The sequence below is a fragment of the Uranotaenia lowii genome, chromosome 3, assembly GCF_029784155.1.
Source record: "Uranotaenia lowii strain MFRU-FL chromosome 3, ASM2978415v1, whole genome shotgun sequence".
NCBI classification, from domain to species: Eukaryota; Metazoa; Arthropoda; class Insecta; order Diptera; family Culicidae; genus Uranotaenia; species Uranotaenia lowii.
This window is the reverse complement of record NC_073693.1, coordinates 166,531,272-166,547,413: the sequence shown is the minus strand read 5'-3', so window position 1 is coordinate 166,547,413 and position 16,142 is coordinate 166,531,272. Positions and strand designations below refer to the sequence as shown.

At 42.3% G+C, this 16,142-nt stretch overlaps 1 protein-coding gene across 2 annotated transcripts in view; it reads left to right on the top strand.

The window, feature by feature from the left end:
• LOC129758373 (protein rhomboid) overlaps positions 1-11,799 on the top strand; it is a 314,235-nt gene extending 302,436 nt beyond the window's left edge. For both annotated transcript variants that reach the window (XM_055755871.1, XM_055755872.1), the window contains 6 exons: positions 7,509-7,621; positions 7,820-7,937; positions 8,210-8,352; positions 8,451-8,572; positions 8,669-8,815; positions 9,212-11,799. In XM_055755871.1, the coding sequence (XP_055611846.1) occupies positions 7,509-7,621; positions 7,820-7,937; positions 8,210-8,352; positions 8,451-8,572; positions 8,669-8,815; positions 9,212-9,522 (954 nt within the window). In that variant the 3' untranslated portion in view covers positions 9,523-11,799. The remainder of the gene's footprint in view (positions 1-7,508; positions 7,622-7,819; positions 7,938-8,209; positions 8,353-8,450; positions 8,573-8,668; positions 8,816-9,211) is intronic.
• Positions 11,800-16,142: the final 4,343 nt, after the last annotated feature.

The following is a 16,142-nucleotide window of genomic DNA, read 5'->3' as shown; positions in this document are numbered from 1 at the left end:
CGCAAACCACGGTCAGTTCAGCCAGCCGATCGCTAATGCGTGCTGGAGTGGAAGTTGGACTGCTACGGACAAAAAAGGTTAACCTCTGACAAACGTCAAGACACTTCGCTCGTCAACCGTACCGTGGTCGTTGATGGTGCCCGATTAAAGTGTCAAACAATGTGTACCGGAATGACACTTCAGTTTTGCCGGATGACAGCTAGTAAACAATTGGTGTGTTTCCCCTTCAAAAATAACCGACTAAAAAAAGAGAGGCTTCTAGGGGCCAGATTGTTGCTACTACTAAGCACAGAAGGCGCTGCGGCGCGAGATTGTTGTTTTGGAGCAATTGTTGTAACCAAAATTCAGCAAGCCATGAAATTACTTTTCCCATTCTCGGGGTGGCTATTGTTTTCACCATGATTAGGAATTTTAGGCGCCTTCCGAATGGGAGGCGTGGAGTTCTGGAAAGCGGTTGATTATGGGGACAAAAAATTGAAAACAATATTTTTGATTGTGGTCCCCGGAAGCATGTCGCCTAAAGGGGGGGACAATCGGAGGGCGGGAAACGTGTGATCATCCAATTTGGCGGTTGACAGCGAGGAAAACCTCATTTAATGCTAATTATTTGAGGCTCGTAATGACCCTCGCTCTCTCTTTCTGAGATGTGTGGGAATATATTGTCATTTTGCTTTGAATGAGTGTCTTTTTTGGGATGAAATTCCGTCACAACAATAAAGCAGAAGAAATTTCGGAAATTCTAGGTGATTAGAATCAATCAGCAATTCATTGTTGAGTAGCATCATTAAAGTGACACCTCGGACCTGCGTTAGGCATCAAACAGGTTTCGATCGGTCGAACAGGTGTTATTTTTTGTTTGTTTCGGTTGCCAATTTTCGGCACCACGTGCCCCTGTGTGCACGTTATTTAATACTCGTTCCGAAGAAGCACCACCGTTCACGACCGGAGGGTTCCTTGAACCTGTCTGAGGCACCGAGCACCCTACCACTTTTTTTATTCCTGCTTTTGTCAGTCAATTTTTAATCGCTTCAGCTGGTACCCTTAAGTTTGCATGGTTTTTGCAAAGACCCTCGGCCAAGTTTACGCCGCTGCCTTTACCTTCGTGATCTTGTTTCTGCTCTCTCTCCGCCCTGCTTAAATGGCGGCACGGCAGTCTCCAGATGTCGAAATGTTTCACTTTAGCAACGCCAACACGGAAGATAGTAACATCTTCTCTTATATTATTTTATACATACTTTGAGGTTCGTTGTCTAATGAGAAAAATGAAAAAAGAAGTTACTGCGTCCAAGAGTACTCACACACCTAAAAATGAACACACACACTCCTACATTCCCGAGAATCTGTAGGAAAAGCGCACTGGATTGTATACAAATTGCAAAATATTTATTATAATAAACAGCAACAAAACGTTCTACTTCGTTGGTCACATTCCAGAGCAAAGCTTGACGCGAAGGAATCCCATAAAAGAGTGTGGTACAGTAACGGGGCGCAAAAAGATCCGCAGCGCCCGGAGAGTGTATCTAGATATAGTAGGCCTATTGTTTGGCGAATCTCCCAACCCTCAGCCCACAACACAATGGACTGCTTGGATACCGCCGCCATGCCACATCTTACTTACTACCAACCAGCCTACTACCTTGAGATGTTCCTCTGAAAAATTCCGGAACGACAACTGCGCTTGCTACGACGAAGAGACGAAGACGACGGGCGTGACGTCACACGTAAATCTCCCACGAAAAGCCGATAGGAGAAATCAGGAGGGTGATAAAATCTGACTTTTCTCTGTTAAATAATTCATCGTACCGCGCGGCGCACCAAGCTTTAAGCTTGCGTTTGGTATACCCATCCCGGAGTATAGAATGAAAACAAATGGAGAAAAACCTATAGATAGGTGGTACACATAAACAGAAACCTGACAATATTGCCTTGGACTTGAACTTTGAAATTGAAAAAAAAAAATACCAAAGGGAAAGAGCTGAGGAGAAACCCTGGCAATAAAAGTCGACGGTGGAAGGAAAATATAATTCAAATTCATGTTGTTCTTATAATTTCAATGAATTTTATATGTGTTTCCGGTACAAACTAATCGGCTGCAGGTCAGCGGCGGTAGAGATTAAGACCGAGGTAGAGGGAAGCAAAGGGCCAATTCTAAGAGTTGTTCGCTTTTTTATGGTGTGTGTTTGTGTGTCTATGGCCAGGAAGCGCAGTCGAAGACGGACGATCTACCTCCGATAGACCTTATCCATCTACGACGGCTCCCGAATTGTTAAGATATTGAAGCGAAAAAAAAACGGGAAGAAGGCCACGCGTAAGAAACACCCACAGGAAAGCGAGAAGTAAAAACCCGAGAATCAAACAAGGTGCATCCCGCCCGGTGTGGATTCCGATTCATAAAAGGAACTAACCAGAAGATGATCCCTCAGCAACGAAGGTTACTACCCATGAAAAATGATTTAAAAAAAAACCTAAAATAATAACGTTCTCATCAATTAATTATATTATTTTTCGGCTAACTCCCCCTGGATTATCGCTTCGTCTGATTCCGTGATTCGTGAGAGATCTTCCTCCAAAGGGACCATTGTTTCCAAGGGACTGACTGACTGATTGACCGGTCAGCGATGGCTTTTAAAACAACGAAATCATCATCATCATCGCCGTCGTCGTTTCTTTCATTGAAACAATTGGATCATCGGAGATCTCCCAACACAAGTAATCTGACGAAGGGAAGCTAGTCCATCGGACCGAATGACTAGAGCCTGCGCTCGGAGAGATACCCGAAAAAAATCATCGGCCGAAACAGGAAGCAAAAAAACCAGAAACCACAGGAGGAGCCTCATGATAGCCCGCACACGCCTGACGATTTTACACCTGCAGATTTTGTTTTTTTGTTACGTTCAACCTCGTTTGGGATTCTATCCCTTCGAATCGTCCGGATCCGTGTTTGCTGCTGCGGCTGCGACGTCGCGGAGGGCGTACTCGAAATGTCCAACTCTGGCGCAACCTCCTCGATTTGCTTGGGCTGTTGTTGGTCTGACTGGCGCAGGGAAAAAAAACTTAACCTCAAATAAGCGTTGTTGTTGGCACCATGTCGGAAACGGTTTTGTGCAACCCGAGCAAGAGACCGAGAGACATCGTCGCGATCGAGCTCATCAGGGCCAAAAATTGACACCTGCCTGCCAGTCGACCGGTGCGGCGCGGATGGATGGACGGACAACAATATTGGAAATCGACCAAGCGTCAAATTAAAAAATTAGGATTTTCAGTTCCGCTCCGGCCCGGTGCGCTTTGGGCGACTGAGCGAACGCATCGCCAAACGATATTTCGGGTCCATTGTTTAACCAAAAACTTTTGAATTGGAGATGGTTGGCAATGAAAAAGCATCAAATTTATTTTTAGAAAATTTTCCTAGAAACTTGACAGAAATTAATATAAGCAGTTTTGTCACAATTTTATGTTAAATTTATCAGTACTTACTAGCAGAACAAAACGTTTTAAGCTTCTAAAATCATCTTGAATTTTTAGATTCGTAGAAATTTTCAACTGTCAACAAAAATAAACACGGGCTTCTTTGATGTAGATATTACACGAAAAGCATGCTCTCTTTCAAATTGATACACATTGAAAGTTTCAAAAAATCGTAGTTTTGTATCATTTCATGTTTTTTTTTTCAAAGATATGGCTTAACATAAAATTTGAAATTTTAAATGTAACGTAGCACCAAGTTGTAAATTAGTGTGGTAGGCCACGACCACACGACCAATCAGAAGCTACTAGAATGTCGCAGCATGCTATCATCACGCTAGGGGTACTTGCTGGTATAAATACCACCCCTTGTGTGAAAGATCTGTCATTCAGTTGTCACACTTTCTCGAATAAACATATACTTTAGTTTAGTCAACTTGCCTTTTCATTCGTCTGGGAACACGACAAATTGGCGACGAGAACCTTGAAGGATCCCGATCAGAAGATGACCGACATGGATATTAAAAACGCTCTCCTCCGGCTCAACGATATCCTAGCCAACCAGCAGCAGCAGATGGCAGTTCTCCTGCAGAACAACGCAGCTCCCCAGGCTGAGAAGAAGGATCCCTCAATCAACCCTGTGTCCCTCCATCCCAAGCCTCCCGGGAAAAAGACGAAAAAGATGAAGAGCATCAGTTTGGTGAAACATGTTGACATCTCCAAAAAGCGCAAATTTGCTGAGGTAAATTTGAACGGTGTCAATGTGAAGCTCCAACTCGACTGTGCGGCTGACATCACCATAATTTCGACGGAAACCTGGGCTTGCATCGGGAAACCAAAAATCAACCCTACGAACATCGTTGCTGTCAGCGCTTCCGGTGACAAGCTCGACTTGAAAGGAGAGTTTATCACCGAAGTAACCATCCGGAACGTCTCCAAACAAGGGTGCATCTACGTTGCCAACCACTCCGATCTCGACGTACTGGGTATCGACCTCATCGAGTTGTTCAACCTTTGGTCGGTCCCCTTCGACTCGTTGGTGAACTCCATCCAGAAATCCGAAGACGTGGCACAACGACTGAAGGTTAAGTTTCCCGAAGTGTTCCAGAGTTCCCTTGGGCTGTGTACCAAAGCACAGGTTACACTCTACCTCAAGCCGGATTCCCGACCAGTATACTGCCCCAAGCGCCCGGTAGCCTATGCCGCTCTCCCGAAGGTGGATGCTGAACTCCAAAGGCTACAAGAATGCGGCATCATTTCTCCAGTGCAGTTCTCCAATTGGGCTGCCCCCATCGTCGTGGTTCGCAAATCGGACAACGTCTCTGTTCGAATTTGCGGCGATTACTCAACTGGACTCAACGCAGCTCTAGAATCCGACCGGCATCCTCTGCCTCATCCCGACGACATCTTTACTGCCCTGGCTGGGGCACGCATTTTCTCCCAAATCGATCTGTCGGACGCATACCTCCAGGTCGAAGTGGAGGAAGAATCACGCAAACTGTTGACGGTTAACACCCACCGAGGCCTGTTCCAGTACAACCGTCTTGCTCCAGGTATTAAATCGGCACCTGGAGCCTTTCAACGCATAATCGACTGCATGGTAGCTGGCATCCCAGGTGTAAAAACCTATCTCGACGATATTCTGGTATCCGGACGAACTCAAGAGGAACACGATCGCAATCTGGACGCGACCCTTGGAAGGATTCGTGATTACGGGTTTCATCTACGCATCGAAAAATGCCATTTTTCTCTTCCTCAGATTAAATTTCTTGGTCACATCATCGACAAGGAAGGTCTCCGCCCAGATCCAGCCAAGACTCGTGCGATCTCTGAGATGCCGGCCCCCACGAATGTGTCACAGCTTCGATCCTATCTTGGCGCTATAAACTATTATGGACGGTTTGTAGGCCAAATCAAAGAGCTCCGTGCGCCGCTCGACCGGTTACTGAAGAAGGACGCCCGCTGGGAATGGACTCCAGAATGCCAAAGCTCGTTCGACCGCTTTAAATCCATTCTGCAGTCTGACCTTCTTTTGACACACTTCGACCCTCGGAAGGAAATCATCGTAGCTGGTGATGCATCCAAACACGGCGGCCATCTGACGACTGCTCCATACCATCCGCAATCGAACGGCCAAGCGGAAAGGTTTGTGGACAGCTTGAAACGAGGACTCAAGAAGCTCGCAAATGGGGAAAGCATGGCTACAACACAGCACTTACAAACATTTTTGTCAGTGTACCGTTCCACGCCAGCTCGAAGCGCTCCTGACGGCAAGACCCCTGCTCATCGTTTCCTCGGTAGGCACATCTCCACCCAACTGGACCTTCTGAAGCCAACGCTACCAAGCCCAACACGAATCAACGATGCTCAAAACGCTCAGTTCAATAAACGTCATGGCGCTGTGCAAAGGAAATTCGTCGCTGGAAATCCGGTTCTGGCCAAGGTTCATCAAGGGAATTCCGCCCAGTGGATTCCGGGTCGGATCATCAAACCCAAAGGTAACGTGAAGTACACCGTACTCCTGGACAACGGTCGACTCATCAGATCCCACACCACTGAAGGCCTGGTTCATCGAAACAGCAGCACCGGTTCCAACACCACGGACAAGACCAACCCGAAATCGCTGTCTGCCCAAGCGATTGAGATCTTTCTTAAAAAAGGGAGATGTGGTAGGCCACGACCACACGACCAATCAGAAGCTACTAGAATGTCGCAGCATGCTATCATCACGCTAGGGGTACTTGCTGGTATAAATACCACCCCTTGTGTGAAAGATCTGTCATTCAGTTGTCACACTTTCTCGAATAAACATATACTTTAGTTTAGTCAACTTGCCTTTTCATTCGTCTGGGAACACGACAATTAGGATGGAAAAAAATTGCTTCTTTGATTGTCTTCATTTTCTAGGTATTTAGTTTCGTTGGAATTTTATTTTTAAAGCTCGTCTAAGTCGAACGCCTTCCAAGCGATGTCCGAAAATTTGCCCCACTATTTATGGAAAGCATTGATCGCCAGTCAGTCCGTCAACTTGATACCTCGTTTTTTTCCAAACCATCCAAGCCCAAACTGAATGATACAACACGAGACGTAATGCAGCTTACGTGAATTTTAAAGATTTTTAACCGCTGTTTGATGCTCACAAATAGACGAGAGCTCGTTTTGGGTGCACTAATTTTTCCGACGACCACCGCCAAAGTCATTGAGCTGAGCTGGGGTGAGCTAATGATCCGCGATTGTTATTTTTGGTAGTTTTTTTTCTAGATATTTTTGACGGTGGGAAAACAGCCCCAAAACAATAATCGAGCGCACAATTTCACTTTAGCGAGCTGAAAAAAAAAACTTTAAAAGTTACTGCAGCGTTGCTGCAGTTAAGCCTTTTGCTTCGAATTTTTCCTCCTCCTAGCCTCAGGTTGGGGTCCCTTGCGAGGGTGCTGCTGCTGTTAAGTAAAATTGTGGAGTAACGAAGCTGCCACCGGCAGTATACACTCATCATAATTGTCTAATATGAGGCTTAAACTTTACTTTTTCAGCAGAGATGAAAAAAAAAAACTGGTGCTGGGGGGTAAGCTCATCGTTGTTGCTAAATGCGCCTGTTTTCTAGGAAATTTCGATTGTTACAACAGGCAGGCCACAACGCTTTTCTCGCAATTGTTTCCCCCCTCAAAAGGAAAAAGTAAGCTCAAACTGTATACTTGTCGCGTCCCCTTTCATTTTTGTCGACCGGTGAGCTTGATTTTTTCGGAAAACAATAGCTAATATTTTAATTATTTTAATTTATACTTTCTCCTCTAAGTGTTTCTCTTCCCATAATGGCAATAATAAAAATATTACACAGCGTGATTGCAATTTTATGTTAAACGATTTCTTCTTCCGCCTCTTGATGCTCTCTCTGTGTTTTGGTGGCGGCAAGTCAGTTTGTTCCCTTCACTTAGGAATTTAGTTAAGATTTAAAGGAAGCAACAGCAGCTCTCCATCGGCCAATGTTTAAAATCATAATCGCTAATGTCATTCCCGTTTTTTCTTCTCTTTCTCTTTCCGGAAAACAGATGAGCGGCAAACGGTCGCGTAGCTTCAAGTGTGCAGTACATCATCGCGATCGTGAAGTTTGTTCGGAGAACGATTTTCATCTGATATTTGACGATCCACCATTATTCAAGAGGTAAGTTCTTACGAAAGTTCGTTTCAGGCGCGCGCGCGCGCCTTTGCCTCTTGCAATTTTTCTATACTTGTTCGAATGCTAATTTTTGCATCTTTCGTACAAATACCTCGATGCTTTTTTAAGCATATGCAACTGACTTCTTCCTAACTGTCTTAATCGGTCTCTCATGTGTTTTATTATTGTTCCATCTCATTCCAGAATGGTGCACGTAATTGCAATGGAAGTGCTCCCCGAAGAGCGGGATCGAAAATATTATGCAGACAATTATTCATGCTGTCCGCCTCCATTATTTGTGATATTAGTTACATTAGTCGAGGTATGTATAGCTTTCCTAGCCGTTTGCATTTAATAATAACAACAGAAAAAAGGCCTCGGTTATATCATTCGGATGTACCATTATCTAAACATGGGTACATCCGTTGAAGAGGAGGAAAATCCATCCGGGATGGAAGCCGGGGAATTTGCGTTGGCTGTCATGGCCATGTCGTCAAAACTATCGCCCTGTTTTTATCCCGCTGCAGGCCGCCCACCAAACGCACACACGTCACTAACCCTCCGTTCTTCTTGTTCTTTTTGGAAATTTTGCAGCTGGGTTTCTTCACCTATCACACGCTTACCTCTGGCATTGCGGACCCGGCCGGACCGGTTCCCATCGATTCCATGTTCATCTATCGGCCGGACAAGCGGCACGAAGTTTGGAGGTTCCTGTTCTACATGGTTCTACACGCGGGGTAAGTTCACCAACAACAACGCCCTCTTCCGCCGTTCTTGATGGATGAATCAAAACTGATCCCGGTGCTTTTGTTTGTTTCCTTTTTCTCTCCTGTAGGTGGTTTCATCTTGGCTTCAACCTAGTCGTGCAACTGCTAGTTGGGTTACCATTGGAAATGGTACACGGATCAACTAGGATAGGTTGCGTCTATCTGGCCGGAGTGCTTGCCGGTTCACTGGGTAAGTTTTGAAAAGTCAACGATATCTGCGCTGCGCTGATCCAGAGACGAGTGAATTCGCGACTAACCAATGCTTGATGTTTTTTCCATCCTCCAGGTACCAGTGTGTTCGATCCGGAAGTATACCTAGTCGGTGCAAGTGGCGGAGTGTACGCTCTCCTGGCCGCCCATCTAGCCAATGTCATGCTCAACTACCGGAACATGCAGTACGGTATCATCCGGTTGTTCGCGATATTCCTGTTCGGTGAGTGTCCTTTTCCTCCTTGAATTTTTACTATCAGCTAAAAAAAGTTGTGGTGTTACATAAAAAACGATCACATACCTTACTGAATTATAGAAAAAACTTGAAATTTACACATTTTATGTACGACATTGATGCGATTTAAAGAAAAAACTGTCAACATAGACAACCATAAGCTACTTTGATTTCCATTGTCCATATTACGGCTAAAAGGATGTGATCGTTTGATATATTCAACACTAAAAGAAATGGTCACATTGAAAGCTTTATTTAAAATTAAAAAAAAACCATCAAACAACTTTAAATTTTTGTTTCCTGTTTAAACAATTAAACATCAATCATGTTAAAAATCAAACTCTAACGAAACTTTCTCCCGTCTCTCCCTATCTAATTCAACAGCATCCTGCGACGTCGGATTCGCGATCTACTCCCGGTACGCGGTCGAGCCGGACAGTGGCGCCCCCTCGGTGTCGTACGTGGCCCATCTGACGGGGGCACTGGCCGGCCTAACGATCGGCCTGCTGGTGCTGAAAAACTTCGAGCAAAAACTGCACGAGCAGCTGCTGTGGTGGGTGGCGCTCGGGGTGTACGCGGCCTGTACCATTTTTGCGGTAGTGTTCAACCTGCTCAACACCGTCACTGTCCAGAGGCTAGAGGAGGAAGGCGAGGAAGTATTGAAGCAGCATCTTTTCAACAATTTTGGATTTTAAACCGCCAGGAGCAATCCTCGTGGCGCGCGAAACTCGGCAGAATGCGTTCTAAACGCGTCCCTGTCTGTGACACCGTCGTTCAGGGACACCGCCTCAGAGTATAAAATTCGAAAGTTTGACGAAAACCTGCAGAATTCGGTACGGTTCAAGCCGAAACCATCGAGGCTGTCGCACCCGGAATTGAAAGTAAGAGAGAGCCTCGGCAAAGTTGTGATTTGTGTATAGACTTATATGTATAGTTAACGATTAGAGAAAGAAATAAGTTGAATTCTTTGAAACAAAAGAAAAAAACCAGAGAATTATCGAATGTAGATAGAAGAGCTCAGTGACCTCGACAGTCCGATCCAACTAACGCGGCCCCTCGTTTTGTTGGCGAACAGTGATCGGACTAGTTAAGTGTAGAATTTCCCAAACCGGAATGAGAATGAGAAAGTTTGGAAAGTCAGCAATTGATTTAGTTATGTGACGTTCATGCTAAGAAATATAGTACTAGCCGATACGTAAAAATCACTACCGTCAATCGTTAATGTGCTTCAAACTGGACTGAACTAATACATGAATCCGATCCATTTTAAGAAAGAGAGAAAAAACTTGCACATAAACTAAACTCAATGCTGTCGATGCCAAATGTTTCGGTGTTTCATTTCAATCCCCTAGATACCAAAGACTGTAAATGACATTTAATCTCGAGTCGCATGATAATAGGAAAACAATGATCCAATAGATAGCAAGAAAAAAAAACGTTCAATTCCAACCCGGAAAACCACGAACAATAACGTGTAAATATTTGCGATGTTGTTTTTGTTTTCCTACCGCAACCTAACCGATCCAAATTATTCTAATTCAAACTTACTGATTTATCGAAGTAAAAATCTTAGAAAAAAGTGCGTAAATCCTACCATGCGTTGCTAATGAAAACAACATTAACGAAAGCATTATTTCCGCAGCTTGTATGTTCACTATTAATTTTACGAGAATTCAAACATCACTATTGCTAAAGAAAAGGAGAAATAATTCTAGTCAAATTTCGATGAAACTGTATCAATAATAATTATTATTATCTAATTCGAGATACCTTTTGCGGATAGAACCGTGAGGTTCCGAAGGTGCTCTAGGAAAAGAGTTAAGAAAGAAAGAGAGAAAGAAAAAAAAACACTCAACATATTCAAGTCATTAATCACAAAGAACTAAGCGTTTATTTATTATTATTTTGTCTAATAAACCATAATCGATTCAATTATCAAGCCTGGAAACAGTGAATTACGTCCCCGAATTTCTCCTTCAACGTCGCCCTCGATGCGATCGATTTCGAAGCGAATCATTAAAGGATGAAAGCCCTGTTATAACGAATCAAATCTGTTGAACAACATTCTGATTGTTTTTGTGTCTTATTATTATTTTGTTTATTTCTTAAAAACTAGGAAAGCCAAAGAAGATTTATTTATTTTTATTGCTTAAATTATTACGCCCACCATCTCGTCTCACGCCTCACTCGGCTCTAGACAACTCAATTGATCCGTTTGCTTGGGAAATGCGTTTGCTTTTTTTGTCGCCTTTAAGAAAAAAAAACCCTAATTTTCCAGTACGAAAACAACAACAAAATGCAACAAATTCCGTATGCGCCTTACCAAATAGAAGTAAACCAAAAATAAAAGAACTTTACCGTTAGCCGCCATCCTTCCCTCGAGGGTAGCAATCCTAAATCGCCTTGCCTTGCCAGGTGTTCACACTGTAACAGTACAAATTGCTGTATAGAAGACAAGAAATGAGAGAAAAAAACATTCGGTTTCCGGATCGGGCTAACGGGAAAAGGAAAACAACTCACAGACAGACACATCCACTGCCAGTATCAAAGATACCATTTTTAATCAAAGTTATACAAACTCACATACAAGAGCAATAATAATAATAGTCCATCCTGAATAGAATTACGAACGTGAACAACATACGGAGATACTGTAAGCAATTCATAACAAAAAAAAACTTTACAAAAGCATTCGTTTTCTCAAGTGGCGATTTGGAAGCAAGAAACAAGTGAAATTAGAAAATTACAACCACAGAAAAAAACACTGTATGTGTATATTCGCAGCAGTGGGTGTCCTAATCTCAAGCGCGAGACACGGAATTAAAAACGAGAAGGGAAAAAGTGAGTAAATCTTATAGGAAAGTATTTATAATAAATTATTGTATGCAAAAACCATATATTCTGAAAACAAAAACGGAGAAAAAATCAAAAACCTAAAAAATGAATAAAAACGAAAGAATTTACTATTGAAATTTTTTGTTTTATGACCTAATCAATTTGATGACAATTTCCTTATATGATCTTCGGTCGAAAGTTTCCTACTGAATTATGCTTGGAGTAAATCTCAAACGAATTCAAATATGGTAAGTATGTTGTTCGTTTTCATTGGATTGGAAAAGAACTTTATCTTTGATCTTTGACACAATTCCTCGATTGTAGAGCATTGCGATTAATAAGCACGATAAACACAAAATTTCATTGGTTTTACCATTAGCTAATTTTCCTTCTGGTTTAATTTGGATCTATCTAGTACCTGAAATTGGATGTTATAATCATCATCTCCGAACTGAAGAATGAAATTACCTCTATCTCGTCGATTGTTCGTCACACAAAGCCAACGTGTGCAAATTTTTATCTCAATCCGATACCTCATGATGACAATATGACAAAAACAATTTATAAGGACGACTCCATTTTCAGGCCATCAACCCAACGAACCGAGATCTGGGGATTTAAACGGGCTAGCAGATCTTCATACTGAACCTCTTGAGTACCCCCTCATTTTTGATATGCAGGAACTTAGCCCGTTAGGATTATTCTCTCTCGAGGGATTATTGGAGTTTTCCACATCAAGTGTAATTAATTGATTTGCAGTTTCCAATAGGTATAAAGTCTGCTTCATTTAATATTGGAACACAAACAATTGCGTGTAGTTCAGTCATTTATTAACGAATTCATAATTTGTTTTTCATACAAATGTAGCATTTTCTTTTTACTCTTTTAAAAAAAAAATAAAAAATTATTCATTGCTGTTTCGAAGAAATTCTCGTACTTTTCCCGTAATACGACACATTAGGCGGCGCACACCCTTTTCGTCCACCGTTTTGGCGATTTGATTCCACCAGTTCTTCATTTGAGTCATGTTCCTAACAAGTTTTCCCTTTGCCTTAAGCCTCCGCTTCGTGATTGCCCAGTATTTCTCTATCGGCCGGAACTGGGGGCAGTTTGGGGGGTTGAGGTCCTTCGGTATTACGCTGACCCCGTTCGTTGCGTACCATTCCATAACCGTTTTGCTGTAATGGCAGCTTGCGAGGTCCGGCCAAAACATTACTGGACGGTCGTGGGTACGAATAAACGGCAGAATCCGTTTCTGTAGGCACTCTTTTTTGTAGACTTCTGATGTCATTGTCTTGTCAGTGAGAAAGACTTTGGTTTTCTGTCCACAACTGCATATCCCTTGCCAAATCATGTACTCGCGGGTGAATTTATCCGCAAACACGAACTTAAATTTTGCAGGTACATCCCCCCGAGCCGTCGCCAAATAAAATTTTTGACCTGGGATTTGCCCAAAGTCCGCCTTCACGTAGGCCTCATCGTCCATCAGAATACATCCGTCGAACTTGGTCAGCACTTGGTCGTACAGCTTGAATGACCTTATTCCTTCCCGGAGACGAATTCGTCGCACCGTACTGTGAGCGGCCTGGAACTTATTGGCCAAATCGCGGTCTGAAAGATTGGGATTCCTCTTGACGGCCTTGATGACTTTCCCACGCAGTTTCCGGTCGACAGTTCCACTCCGACGCTTCGAATGCGGCTTCCGAGCCGTCGTCAATGTTTCCTTGTACTGCTTGATAACAAGCCATACGGTATTTCTGGGCATTTTAAGCTGTTTAGCTAGCTTCGATGCCGACAACAATGGATTTTCAAGAAAACTGTGCACAATTTGATCTCTCCGTTCGGCTTCCATGGCGGTTGTTTACAAAATGCTATCGTTTGGTGTTATGACATAAATACATGGTGAAAGGTAATGAATTTCCCGACACGTGGGTGAAAAAAGTTTCCAAATCCGTCCACTAGGAGCGCAAAAAAAATGTTACAAAAAAATGAGTAACAAAATTTTCAATTCAAGCAGGTGCCATCCTTTTTTAAGGCCGGAACAAATATTAAAGCTATCTTTTGTCAGTTGGAGTTGAAACATCAGTGGGGAGGGGGGAGGGTGGTTAGGGGATTTAAAATAAAAATAAATTCAAATTTTCAATACATTGGAAAAAAATTGAACCAAAGCTGTCTTGCAACAAACTTGTATACAATGTACATTGTACAAAATCCAACAACCGAGAAAATTAAGATCAAACATTTGAAAAAAAATCCTAAACAACAGGTGATATTACTCCAATCTTCTACAGTTTGGCTTTCGCTCTTTAAACAGCTTGAATTTTCGAAGAATGTATAAAATTTGTGATTAAAATACCTTAAACTTTGTTTATTCCCGACTTCGGAATTTTTGAAAAATCGGAGTGACAAAAAAAATGGATTTGATATTTGTTCCGCAATAAAAAAAACCCAAAAATGCTCATAACTTCAGCTAATCCTGATCAATTTTATGGAAAAGATTGAATTTGTAATGCAAATAAACCGTTTTGAACATTTATACACTCTACAATCAATAACTAAGCTCGTTGGATACTTTTTCTCGTCTCAGTTCAATCAGTGGTTAGAAGCTTTATTAGATTTTTCAAATGAAATAATAATCACACTGTTCGTGGCATTCCAACTCTTTTCTATAAATTTGTATCACTTTGATATCTTCTACAAAATTGTAGCCAGGGAAATTTCCTATTAAATCATGTTATTGACATGTGATTTTGGATTTACGCTAAAGGTAAGACGAGCGTTTTCACAGTGATTAGTATGATTTTGTCTTTGAAAAAACCGTTAAAAAAGTTAAAAAATCTTCAAAAAAATAAAATGTTCTAGACCCCCCGGTGGATCATTTCAAATTTGGGCTCAAACGAAAGGGGAAAGTCCCATCTTTCGAATGGTGCAAAAATTAGCGATGCTAATTTTCGATAAATAAAATCGTTCCATCAGAGACACCGTGACGCAGTCAAACTTCGTCAGAATCGTCGTGTACAGCCTTCGGGATCGCGCTTTGGCCGTCGTATTTTGTTTATCAACGCGATTTGGAGTCACTACCTTCTTGTAAGTCGATAGTCCGGCTCGTTTTTTGGCTCGATGTTTCCAGTATAAATTTGGATTGCTGAACGTTTCCAGCAATTTTTTTTTGCTGGAATTCGAGGCAAAAATTCACTGTGCGGTTCTTATTCAATGGGTTTTCTGTTTCCTTTCCCGTTTGCTTCACACTTCACAATACAAAGGACTACCTTAAAAGGAGGCCAAACGCCAGGAAGCTACCGTTGTGCGTTTGTTGTGATTGATCGGTGGCCTAGGACAAATATCTCTCGCCCTCCATCTGCTGAGATAGCCCACTGGTCAAGATGACGGATAGGTATTACGATATAAAAATATTGTTGTGAGTTCGATTCTCCCTTCCATAAGGCACTGTTTTTTTTTCTTGATCTTATGATGAATTATCCAAAAGGAAGAAAATCCCATAAAATGTTTTACTTGTTTCACTTGAATGTAGTGGTCCTTATGCTAGTAGTGATTTTTCAAACATATCATCTTTGGAACAGAGATTTGCTAAATAGGCATTGGATTTTTGTAGCCTCTTCTATGGGTGTACGGATAGCACTGTTCGCATGTGATGTGATTTTACAGATTTTATCTTGTAGCATGTATGTATCTATTGCTTGAAAAAAAAAACATTTTGTTAGTTCTTATTTCTAATTCTTTATGTAAATCTTAATCGTAACACGGATAAAATTACTGCACCTGCATACATTGTTTCAGCAGCCTATTAGGTACGATCTGAGTGAGACCCGAAATCCGGGCGTTAATTACGGACAATTTTCCGACCGAAACAAACCACTGAAACGAACCGGTAGTTCACATTCAGAAGCAATAAATCACTATCAATAAATCAATTCAACAACGAGAGTGTGTAGGAAGATCGAGGCGCAAGACTCAATCCAAGCGCAAGACTATAAAGAAACGAGCCGGTTTGCTTACGCAGTTAATGTTATTTTTTCGGCAAAAGGTAATTATTTTATCATTCTGGCGCCATTATTACGGCAAAATGGGGGAAAAAGTCAGTGCTGTTGATTGCTTCTGGCTTGCGGCATTTGTGGATTATTTGAACTTGAACATCATCAACAGCAGCAGCAGCAACAGCAACAACAATACAAAAGCAAAGAGATTGGTGGTGGGCGCAAAATAAGTGGTCAGACATCATCAAACAGCAGCACGGAATCGTGGGAACGGAATCTATCTACAGGCTCTAAAAATGGCTCCATTTTTGTGGAAAGATGATAACTGGAGCATATGCTCTAGATCCACTTGTTCCCACCCACGCCGCTACGTCTTGGCCCCTTGTTGTTGTTGGCATTATGAGATGAGCTGTCGATTGATCGCACTATTCCAGCACCGAAGTCAGTACCACCTATCTTGTGTTTGGCCACCTCATCTATAGCTG